A 12275-nucleotide genomic window follows, 5' to 3' on the forward strand; every position below is an offset into this window, starting at 1 on the left:
CCCACCCATAATGCCTTCAGCTCTGACTATCATGGCCCCTATATCTCAATTATACAGGCATCCTCTTCACTAAATTCACATTCAGAACCCATTCATACACCATAGCCTTCCTCAGTATCTGTCTTTAAGGCCTTTGTTACTGTCACAGGTTATGACAGGGCTTAAGAAGTTCACACTCGGTGTTAAGAACCATGTGACACATACACATTTTTTATAAGGACTGATTCCGCTCGCTTATTGAGGCTGTAACATGAACCACAGTGACCACCTCATGAAGTACAGGTTCATACATACTACACCTGCATATTTACATTTATTTACAAAAATATAACAGTTCTCTGATGGCAGTCACAATTTGCAACAATGACAATATCTCAATCTGTGTACATTCTTGACAACTGTACATGCCCAACATATATACATGGCAACAAAAACAGCCAAACTATATAGAAGACACCGTCACCACAAATGTTATTTTTTAGGGTGAGCTTCAGAACCCCCTACATAATTATCAGAGAGCTGTTATAGATATTTTGAAACAGTGATAGCATTTTGTAATAAGACCTTAATAAGACCTTTTTTTTTTTACATCATATTATAGGTATTCCTTTGGATCATAAATCACAAAAGGTTATGGTAGTAGAGAAAAGTGTACACATAACAGCTATACACACAGAATTTTTGGGAAAAAGGTCACGGCAGTTGTTGAAGAAAGAGATGTACAGTAACTCCCTCACAAACAAAAGAGCATTACATGGAGTAATTGTAATGAAAAAGATACATTATAACTAAATTATTTGAGGCAATTTCATAACTTTTAACTAGTGACTATAAAATGTTAAAAAAAATATATATAGCTCCCACTTACCTCATCATGTTCATGCACTTCATCGTCATGTGGACTGTAGCTTTTCTGTAAGTCTGAACTGACTTTTAAACTAGTCTGGTCATTAGAAGCCTCTCTTTTGTGGATGTTTCTATGAAGATATTCAGGCCTCTGTCCGTGTTCCTTGGATTCAATAGAATCATCACCAACATTGCTAGGAGTAAAAGGTTTGTAACCATGCTTGTTTTCATTTTGGGCTTGTTCAAAACCAGTCTGGGATTTTACAGTAGATTCTATGTTTTTTGTTACTTTCTTTCTCTTTTTATGCTTCTGAGGTTTCTTTTTGGCCTTGGCCTGTGTTGCATTTGCACTGGTCAATGGCTCATTTGTTTGTCCTTCAAGCGTCATACGGTGGCCCGCAGCATTGTGATTGCGTAGGGTATTGTAGGTAACATTATGAACATGATGTAAGTGATTTTTGTTAGCAGTTTTATGCCTCGTAGACATGGATTCCTTTTCTTCGTTGCATGCCTTAAACTCTTTTATAGAAAATGTTTTTGATTCATTTTTTTTATTTGTGTGAGGATGGGGTTCTATTTGATCATGAACATGTAAATGCTTTCCTTCCTGAACATCTAAAACATCCAAGTGTGACACAGGATCATGACCAATATCCTCATGACCTATTTCAACTACTTTCACCTCACCAAGACCCAAACTAGATAAAAGTCTTTCCAGCCCATAATATGACAATCTTCCATTTTTCCCATAGCGATGAAATAATTTTTCAATATAATATTTTTGTTCATGCTCAGCTTCAGGCAATGAAGTCTTGATTGTGTAAACTCTATTCTGTGGAAATGGTTCTTCTGACATCTGGGGATCATTGTGAATGTGACCGTGGCTTTCTTCAGATGTGTAATGGCCATGACAAAGGATGCAAATATTTAAAAATAAAGTAAAAAAATAAGGAAAGCAAAAATTTCGGTGCATTTGTACCTTCATTTTTATTCCTCCTGGACAAAAGCAAACAAACAAACAAATACAATCATAAAGGAAAAACCTTAAAGAATTTGGATTCAGTCTTTTAAACAGCCTAGTTTAAAGATAGTATTGTGGTGCAGCTAAAAAAAATGCTATTTATCTGATATCTCAAATAATATGATGGCTATAAAGGAGTAAAATAATAAATCAATGTACTACTAGTAGAATGGTGAGCACACAGCAGGCAAAAGTGGACTAGGTGGATCCAGTCCTAGGAGAGTCTCCTAGGACTGTATCCACCTTTTCCAGCCCACCGGAGCACCTGAAAGCTGAACTAATTTATGCAGGCTAAAGTCAGCAACTGCCTAATGAGTAAACCATTAGACAGTGCTTCGAAGAAGTCCTAAATCTTAATCACAAATAACTAAGTCTAAACAAACAATAAACTGTTATCACAAGAATTTGGCACAACTGCAATTTTATATCTACATAAAACAAAGACTTATGAAAAAGGCATGCATCGTTTTTTGAGCTTCATTTTGAGCAGAAAAATAAAAAAAAGGATCAAAACGGAGCAAAGAGAAAATAGCCAATAGCTGTAAGTTCATTACTTACCCTATTTTATGTAATACTACATACCATTTAAACATTATTTAAATAAGGGGGGGAAAACAAGGAAGGAACAAACAGATTTTCAGGCTACGGTGTCCTAATATGGACACCATAACAGGCAGCCAAGTCAGTATGTGTCGCCAGCCACATTACCAAAAACTGTAAAACAAAAACTGCAGACATACCTATGGCATTAATGGCTTCATCTTTAAGGTTTCACCACAATAAATACTGCTATACCAAGGAGACTCTGACATTTTATACCACTTCTATATTAGGGAGGGGGACATGCAGATACATTGTCAAGAAAGGCTGCACACAAAGAAACCATTAAGATTCTCTATTTTTTCTTATCTGAAAAGTTTCATGTGATGAAGAGATCGTTCACAAAGAACATCCTCATGGCCAGGACAACTGGCAGAAATAATGGTAACATTGTGTACACAAAAATAACAAAATGTTTTCATAGTTGTTTATTATTAATTCCTAAAAAGTATTAGTGTGGAAGCTGGGATACATCTGTAGTATTTCACATGCTCTGCAAAATGATGCTGGATACTGCAACAAACTAAAATTTTGTGGGACATATTCAAAAACTTGGTTAGTTTTACTAAGACTAGACAGGAACTGTCCAGAGCAGGAGCAGATATCCATAGCAAACCTATCCTGCTCTGGTCTGTTCCTGACATGGACAGAGGTGTCAGCAGAGAGCGCTTCCTGTGGAACACAGTAGCCAGGAGCAGTTGTGTGTGAAGCAGCTTTGGGTGTGTCCCTTTTTGTGTTTCTCCAGAGTTCCAGAGGCAGAGCAGGTGATTCACCAACCTTTCCCAGGGGTGTGGCAGGCTCCTTGGGAGAGTTTTCCCTGCATGGAGCCCCTGGCCTCCACTCCCCGTTCTTCCAGGCTGGCGGGGGGTGGAGAGAAAACAGCGACAGCCATTTTTCCGGCCGGAGGAAGAAGATCTGGCAGAGTCTGCAGCAATGTAGGCTCGGCTCCTCCGGCAATGGGTGCCAGCCAGAGATCCAGTGGAAGGAAGGCGAGGAGGCAAAGTATTGAGTTGTGGGCTGAGAGAGGGCCCGAAGAATCCAGCGAGACCTACTGCTCCCGCATGACCACACGGTTTGCGGAATACGACCGCTGCGGTAGGGAGCTTAGGTTGATGAGAGAGGACCTGCGTGGAGCCCAGAATCTGGCATGCTCTGGGTCCAAAAAGAATAAACTGGAACAGAAAAAGAGGATTGCAGCCCTGAAGAAAGACATTGCAAAGATGGAGGAGAGGAGAGCAGAGATCCTGGAGGGAAGCGGTCTCTTCAGGGAGAAGATGGAGAACCGGGATCGGTTTGCCGCCATGAAATCCCCAGGTAAGGTGGAGGTGGATGATGGGGAGAGTAGTGGCGGTGAAGAAAGAGAGGATGATGGTGTTGGTGTAAAGGAGGAGGAGGTGGAGGAGAAGAAGTTGGAGGAAAGTGTACAGGTTGTGGAGGATGATGTATTGCCTGACCCTACTCCCTGTGACACCCAGACCACTAAGACTCAGGACAGCTACATAGAGCCGGCTCAGGTGGCACTACCGCTAAGCGATAGTGAGGATGATGATGTGGAGAGTGAGGCTGGGGGATTGCTGAGGGCTATAGTGATGCAGGAGTCCCCAGCCCACCTCCAGAATTTTACATTTGGTGATGACCAGTGTGATGACACATTAGTAAAAAGAAAGGCAAAAAAACAGAAGACCCAGGAAACTGTGCATTATGTGTTCCGTCCTTTCCAGCAGTCTGGGCCAGCTGCAAAGCTGGTTCAGGCTGCTGGGTCCTCTAAACTGCCAGACTCCGTTTCTGTGGTGGAACGGAGCCAGCATGGGGGATACAGCATGGCGTCAGTAAAAGCTGCAGACGCAATAGATGTGAAGCCCGCCCATCCTGCTGGTAGGGAGGGGCAGGATGGGCTCATGGTGGGCAGCGCGAGTTATGCCCCTGGGTGCTCGGGGGGCGGTTCCCCGAGTACTGTGGGCATTACCGGCACTGCAAGGCACTCCCCTGTGAGGGGGGGGAGTGTCCGGGCGCCGGGATTATCCACAGAGCCTGTGAAGTCGGGTGAAGCAGGTGCTGGCGCTGTGGGAGGAGCTGGGGTGCGCCCGGTGGGGCAGTCCCAGAATCAGGATGTGATAGCAGCCATGAAGGAGAAGCCATCGGCGTCGACCCCAGCAGCGGCTAAGCCAGCACAAAGGGCTTTACTAAAGCCAGCCATACTACAAGTCCCAGCCAGCCCAGAATTTGTTAGTCAGGACAAGAATGTAGGATGTGATATTGATGGGTGTAGTAGTGTTGTGGGTGAGAGGAGTGTATGTGGGAGTGTCAGTGGAGTGAATGTTGATGGGAGTGGTAATAGTATGGCTGGAAATAAAGAGGTTGAGAGTTGTGGTGTGAATGGTGTTGTAGGTGGTTCTGGCTCTGGGTCTGGTCCGGCTGCCCCCCCGGCAGTGACTGCTCCCAGGAGCTATGCTAATGTCGCTGCCGGGGGTTCAGGGGGGTCCCCGTCTCCGTCCGGCCCTGGGGGCCATTTGCAACAGCGCCTCCTGGAGGCTCTACGCAGGGGTGACAGGTCGATCCAGGTAGAGGGAAGGGGTGAGGTTGACCTGTCTTTCTGGATAGAGAGGCACGGTTTGGGGGCTTTCCGAGAGCGGAATGGGGAGGTGGTCTGGTCCCTCCCGACAACCGGGCAGGACAATAACCGTAGGAATGTGGTCCGTCTGATTTGGAGGGGCGAGGATGCGTGCCCACCTCGCGCTAAAGTGGTTGAGCTCCTCCTTCAGATGGAATTCAGGGCGAGTGACATCTTTGCCCTGATTCACCCCTACGGATCGTCTGAGTTTGACGTCAGTTTCGTTCGGCCGGAGGGGCTCGAACTCTTCTGGTCGAATTACGAAGTGGCAAAAAACGAGCCCGGCTGGCGGGATTTCGCCGTAAAGGCGATTTCCCGTCAGAATGCTGTCAAGAAGGTGACCGTTTTGACCCGTAACGAGTCACTTTCTTGTTATGACATCATGACCTGGCTCGGACGGTATGGGGATGTGACGGACATGCCCAAGAAAAACTTGGATGAGCACGGGATCTGGTCCGGGGCCTGGACGTTTTCCGTCAAACTCAAGCGTTCAGGGAGTACGGTTGCCCACATTCCGTCAGCCGCCTTCCTTGGACGTGATAGGATCCAGGTCTTCTACCAGGGGCAGCCTAAGGTCTGTCACAGGTGTGGCAGCCCCACCCACTTTAGTGCAGCCTGTACTGTACAGGTCTGCGCTTTGTGTGGTGGGGTGGGACATCTGGCCGCATCCTGTAGGCAGATCCGGTGCCACCTGTGTGGTGTCCTTGGGCACCCATTTAGCCGTTGTCCTAGCGCCTTCGCCCGTGCAGCGGCCGCTCCGGCTGAGGAGAGCTGTGAAGTTGCCTCGGCCGGGGAGGGTATGGGCAGGGATGGGGGTGCAACAGGGCTCGTGAGGAGGAAAAAGGGCCCCGCCAAACTAAGGCGGGAGGAAAATCGTAGAAGGAGTAGGGAGCTGGAGAGTGCCCAGGTGACGGGGGTAGCTCTGGCCTCTGCTCCTGAATGCGGCCCTGTAACCGCTGAAGCCCTGGAGGAGGATGTGCTGGATGGGGAGATCAGGAGGCTTCACAGAGAGGAAGGCAATATGGCCGACCCTTCCGATTCCTCCCACTATGAAAGTGTGGATGAGGAGAGTGGGGAGAGGCCTAAAAAGAAAGACAAGGGCAAAAGGAAAGGGAGAAAGAAGAGGTCAGAGCCCTCTGTTCCTTGTACTACGGGCCAGGTTCAAAACGGAAGCCTGACTGCCCCCCCTCTGGTTGACCTGTCAAACCGGTACCTCGTCCTCGATACCATCTCCTCCCCCTCCTTGGCTGGGGAGGGTGAGGGCGAGGTGCCTAGGGAGAAAGAGCCTCTGGGAGGAACTGGGCCCTGTCCTATTGAGGCACCTTCCTCAGAGGGCAGGGCTAGACCGGGGCCGGACGGAGACGGGGATAATATGGATCTATCTGAATCGAAAAAAAGATCCAAGAGTGGTCCTGCCCTCTCGTCTTCTTCGGGGGATGAGGGGGCAAAAAAGAAGGGAAAACAAAAGTAAAGGGTGTGGCCGTCTAATTTAATCACCCTGTATGGCGGCACTCACCCCATTGACGCTGGCATCTATTAATTGTGCCAGCATAAAGTCGGATACGGCTAGATTCGCAGCCTTTGATTTTCTTGGCCGCGTTGAAGCCGACATTTTCTTTTTACAGGAGACCAGGTTGTCAGATCTAGCCTCTCTGGTAAAAGCCAGAAGAGAGTGGAGGCGCGGTCCCTCCCACTGGTCTCTTGCGGCTGAGCCGTATAGTGGGGTGGCGGTCCTTTTTACCGCTCCTGTTGAATGCCGACGGGTTATTGAATTAGAAATGGGGAGGTGCCTGATCTTAGATGTCTTCATGAAGGGACAAGAGCTCCGGCTCATTAACATCTACGCCCCGCAAAGTAAGCGGGGCCGTAAAGATCTCTTTATGAGGATTAAGCCCTTTCTTTTTACGAGTCGGCAGGTGATCTTTGGAGGGGACTTCAATAATGTCACGAGGTCCCAAGATAGGAGAGGCTCCAATAGTCCGCTGACTTGCGATAGTGTGGCGCTGATTAGCATAGCTAGAGAAGCTCGCCTAGAGGATGCCCACATCCGGAGCCCCTCGGGCCACGCGGGTTTCACCTATCATCAAGGTAGTCGCAGGTCTAGGATAGATAGGTTTTATTTAAAGGAGGAAGCCGTCTCTTCTGCAGTGTCCGTGGTTGAGGTGGAGTTCTCCGATCACTGTATGATTTTGTTTTCCCTGAATGTTTCAGAAACCCCCCGGATGGGAAAAGGTTATTGGAAGCTGAATTCGTCCCTCCTGGAGGAAGCGGAGATAAGACAGTCCTTTGAGGATTTTCTTCAGAGTCAGGTACCTTTACTGGGCCTATGTAGTAGTAAGTCAGAGTGGTGGGAGATATTCAAGAAGCGGGTTGCGGGGTTCTTCCGCCAGCTCTCGAGCCTCAGGTCCCTGAACAGGTATCGCCTGTATCAGGGTCTGAGGAGGAAACTCGAGCTTCTTGTCTCGACTGGAGGTAGCCAAGAGGATATCTCCAGAGTGAAGTCCTTGCTGATGAGGTGTCAGTACGATAGGCACGCATCTTTGGTTTTTGAGAGGGATTTCGGGAAGTACCGCTCGCCCGACCCTTACAGAAACTGTAAGATGTCAGTGAGTAGTAAAGTCATTTCAGGACTGATTGATAGTACAGGATCTCTGAATCGGTCCAGATCAGGGATCTTGGAGATCGTCAGATCCTTCTACTCTCACCTCTTGGGAAGGAAGGATCTGGATCGGGATGTGATGTCGGGTTTCCTGGCTGAAACCATTCCTGAGCCAGGGGTAGACCCCTCTCTTGGCGTTTTGGCAGAAGAGATCAGGGAAGAGGAAGTGAGACTGGCGATCGAGGGGCTTGCCCCCAAGAAGTCACCAGGTCCGGATGGCTTAACATCTGAGTGGTACAGGACCTTTAAGGAGTCTTTAGCTCCCCTCTTGACTGAGGTATTCAATGAGTGTCTCTCCTCGGGCACTCTGCCAAAGTCAATGAGGAGGTCAGCCCTGATTCTTCTCTCAAAGGGTAAAGATCCCAGCCGTATTGATAATTGGAGACCCATAGCTCTTCTCAATACGGACAGGAAGCTTCTGGCCAAGATACTGTTTAATCGGCTGGTGAAGTTTGCACCCCGGCTCCTTTCGGAGGCCCAGCACTGCACTGTTCCAGGCCGAAGCACCTTAAGTGCTGTCCTTAGTGTCAGGGAGGCAGTGGAGCGGAGTAGTGCGGGTTTCTGGAAGGGGTACTTGCTGTCCTTGGATCAGGCCAAAGCATTTGATCGGGTGAACCACGAGTACCTCTGGTCCGTCCTCCTGAGATATGGCTTACCGAGTACTTTTGTTAATTGGCTTAAGATCTTGTATGCAGGGGCAGAGAGTTTCCCACTGGTGAACGGGTGGTCTGGCCACTCTTTTGGAGTGGGGTCTGGAGTCCGTCAGGGTTGTCCTTTGAGCCCGCTGTTATATGTGTTCGCGATCGATCCCTTCCTTAGGAGGGTGAGTTGCGGACCGTTGGTGGGAGTCGGGATGAGTTTGGCGGAGCCGGGGGCCATCCAGGGGGTAGTGGCGTACGCCGACGATGTCACTATTTTCGTCTCCTCGAGAGAGGGGGTTGATGTGGTGATGTCGGAGGTGGAACGCTACTCGGAGGCATCCGGGTCTAAGATCAACCGGGATAAGTGTGAGAGTCTCTGGCTGGGAGGGGGGGATCCCACGTTTGATCTCCCGGACACCCTTCCAGGGCCCCAAGAATCAGCAAAAGTCTTAGGCATCACATTTGGCCAGGATGATTATCCCACCAAAAACTGGGATGGTAAGCTCCAGGATGCCACTCAGAAGGTGGACCAGTGGAAGGGTTGGTCTTTGACCCTCAGGGAAAAGGTACACCTGATCAAATCGTACCTGCTCCCCTTGTTTATCTATCTGGGCAGCGTATGTATCTTGCCAGAGGCTTACTACACTAGGATCTACAGCCTGTTTTTTCAACTGTTATGGGGGAACAGGATGAACCTAGTCAAGAGGGAGGTTACGTACCGCACGAGGAGACTAGGGGGTTTATCTATGGTAAACCCTGTGGTGTTCTTAACAAACACCTTTTTAAAAGCTAACATCTCAAACCTCTGGTCAGAGAGGGCTCCTCCGTGGGTACTCTCCTGCAGGGAATGGTTTCGGCCTTTCTTCCAGGAATGGGAGACAGGAGGGCAAGTGAAGGACCTCCGTACGCCCCATGGATATCTTCCGGCTTACGCTACCCCGACTCTGAAGGCGATACGTCGGTGGGGTCTGGGAGTGTGGGAGATCAGGACCCAGTCAAGGCAGTTCCTTGACAAACGGGTTCTGTTGACCCACTTCCAGAAGCCTCTGGCACTCAGGGACTGCCCAGGTCGGGATCTGAGGGTGGGGTTGTACCTTTTAAACATGAAAAGGATCCCCCAGAAGTTTTGGGACTTGGCCTGGCGCTGCTTTCAGGGGAAGCTATATGTAAGGGACAACCTGAAGTGCAGGAACTCTGATGACCGGGGATGTCCCCGAGAAGAGTGTGGGGACACGCTGGAAAGCATGGACCATTTCCTGCTTCATTGTCCCTTTAATATAGGGGTTTACAACCGGGTGGGCGCTTCCATCGGCTGGAGTCAACTTGCCGGCCTTACCTATCCGGAGTGGGCTTATGGGGCATTCAGGACACTGGGTGGCCGAGACCGGGGCACTTTATTCTTAGTTAGTTTAGTGGTTAGGTACTACACGTGGAATGCACGGTGTTTAGTGTCGACCCAGCAGAAAATCCTCTCCGAGGTGGAGGTCTGTAGGAATATCACCGGTGACCTCGGGAAGATCAGGTCTTTGGAGTATGGCAGTCTTGGTACCAGTAGGGCTTCTCTCCTGTGGAGAGGGTTTTCTTTTGATGTGCCCTAGGTACTAGATCTTTTGGGTAGAGTACCTTTATTTTGGATAGGGGAAGTGTGATAGGGATAGAGATAGGGTGAGAGTAGGGTTAGCTTTAATGGAGGGATAGAATTAGGGAGAATTGTAGGGGGAGTTAGGAAAAGAGTTAAAAATTATTTTGGTGTATCAAGTCTGCCATCCTTCTTTCTGGTGGTGGGCTAATGCATGTGCACGCTAGCTTTTTTGTTTTGTTTTAAGCTGATATGGCATGAAGGGCTTACAGGCGACCAAACTTGGGCCTAAAGTGGGTTGTGGTTCAGTGTCTGTTAGTTAGTATGTATAAGTTTGTGTATAAGTTGGTTGGGTGGAGTGCTAGGTGGGGAGGGTGTATTTGTGGGTGGTGGTGTGTTTTCGTGTTTTTGGGGGACCTGACATGGGTCAGTTAAGGACAGAACTTTGTAAACTGTAGAGGAACGGTATGGACTCTGACCCATGTGCAGGAGGGGTGGTGTGGGTGAGGGCACAGTTCGAGTGTAGGGATTTCCTGTATTTTTTTTTTTTTTTTTTTTTTTTTTTTTGTAGGTTTCTGTAAATAGGGTGCATATATTTATGTTTATATACTATAATTTATCAATTTCTATTAGTGATTTTGTATCTATTTGGTTTTGTATCTACATCGTTTTATATTGTCTCATATTATAGTTATGGCAGTCGGACCAGTTGTTGTGTTATGTGTTTTTGTTTATTTATTTAGATTTTAAATTTTTATATTTTTTATTTATTTATTTTCCCCTTTTGTTTTGTTTCCCGAGTATGGATGGTTTTGAGTCACAGCCGGGTAGTGCTAATTTTATGTTTATGTTTAAGCCAAGTTGTGCTGTTTATTTTTATTTATTTATTTCTTTATTTTTATAATTATTATTTATTTATTTATTTATTTTTTTATTTTTTACCCCCCCCCCCCCCCCGAGTATGGATGGTTTGAGTTACAGCCAGGTAGTGCTAATTTTATGTTTATGTTTAAGCCAAGTTGTGCTGTTTTTATGTTCATTTTTGGTATGTGTGTCAGTGTGTTTTTGTTTGTTTGTTTTCTTTTTGCTTTGTAAAGCTGGGCTGGCCGGTTAGGCAGGGTTTTGTTTTTGATTTATATTATAGCTGGTTAAGCTTGTTTTTTGTTGTATTGGATAAGTTTTGTATTTTTATAATAAAAAGAGTGTCAGCAGAGAGCACTGTGGTAAGACAGAAAAGAAATTCAAAAAGAAAAGAACGTCCTCTGCAGTATACAGCAGCTAAGTAATGGAAGGATTACGATTTTTAAATAGAAGTTACAAATCTGTTTAACTTTCTGGCACCAGTTGATAAAAAAATATAATAATAATTTTTTCACCCCTTAAAGTTTTACTACTTTTGCACAATTGAAAGATTTAAAAAACAATGGGGGGATTTAACATTCAAGGCACATTGCAGTGTTGTGCCCAGAGATACCTTTGTTCCCTCCTCTCCTGGACCCCTCCAAACCGCAACCCCTAGGTCCTTCTCCAGACCCCTCTGTTCCCCAGACCCCTAAGTCCTAAACTAAACTCCTCTGTTCCAATAGACCCATAGACCTCCTCCCGACCCTTATGTCCCCAGACCTCTAAGTCCTCATTTAGACCCCTTTGCCCCAAGATCTTTCTATCCTCTTCCTCTAGATGCCTTTATATCCTCCTCTGGACCCCTCTGTCTCCCAAGACCTCTCTGTCCTCCTCCTCAATATCTCTATGCCCACTACTTCCCCAGACCCCTTAGTCACTCCAGAACCATCAGTGCTCCTCCAGACCCCAAATCTACCCCAAACCCCTCATTTACCTCTTTCCTTTTCTAGACCTTTCAGTCCTCCTTCAGACCCCTCAGTCACCCACAGATCCCTCGGTCTCCCCCAAACCCATCAGTCCTCCTCCAGACCCCTCAGTCACCTCAGTCCTCCTCCAGACATTCAGTCACATCTGTCCTCCTCCAGACTTCTAAGTTCTCCAGACCCCTTAGACACCTTTGTCTTCTTCCAGACCCTCCATCACCCCCAGACCAACTCAGCCCTCTCTAGACCCCTTAGTCACCTCAGACCCCTCAGTACTCTTCCAGAGCCCAAAGTCTTCATAGTCACCACATGGTCCCCTCCTCTAGGACCATTTTTTCCACTTCTTTAGATTCCTCTGTTTCCCCACATACAGTGGGGCAAAACATATTTAGTTAGCCACCAATTGTGCAAGTTCTTCCATTTAAAAAGATGAGAGAGGCCTGTAAATTCATCATAGGTATACCTCAACTATGAGACATAATGAGAAAAAAA

At 47.2% G+C, this 12275-nt stretch overlaps 1 protein-coding gene across 1 annotated transcript in view; it reads right to left on the reverse strand.

Moving 5' to 3' along the window:
• The window catches only part of SLC39A10 (solute carrier family 39 member 10), a 61740-nt gene extending 59063 nt beyond the window's left edge, over nucleotides 1-2677 (reverse strand). The window contains exons 1-2 of the mRNA XM_056534176.1: nucleotides 2608-2677; nucleotides 869-1842 (exon numbers count right to left, since the gene is read on the reverse strand). Of these exons, the coding sequence (XP_056390151.1) occupies nucleotides 869-1831 (963 nt within the window). The 5' untranslated portion in view covers nucleotides 1832-1842; nucleotides 2608-2677. The remainder of the gene's footprint in view (nucleotides 1-868; nucleotides 1843-2607) is intronic.
• Nucleotides 2678-12275: the final 9598 nt, after the last annotated feature.

This window comes from Hyla sarda, chromosome 8 (assembly GCF_029499605.1).
Source record: "Hyla sarda isolate aHylSar1 chromosome 8, aHylSar1.hap1, whole genome shotgun sequence".
Taxonomy (NCBI): domain Eukaryota; kingdom Metazoa; phylum Chordata; class Amphibia; order Anura; family Hylidae; genus Hyla; species Hyla sarda.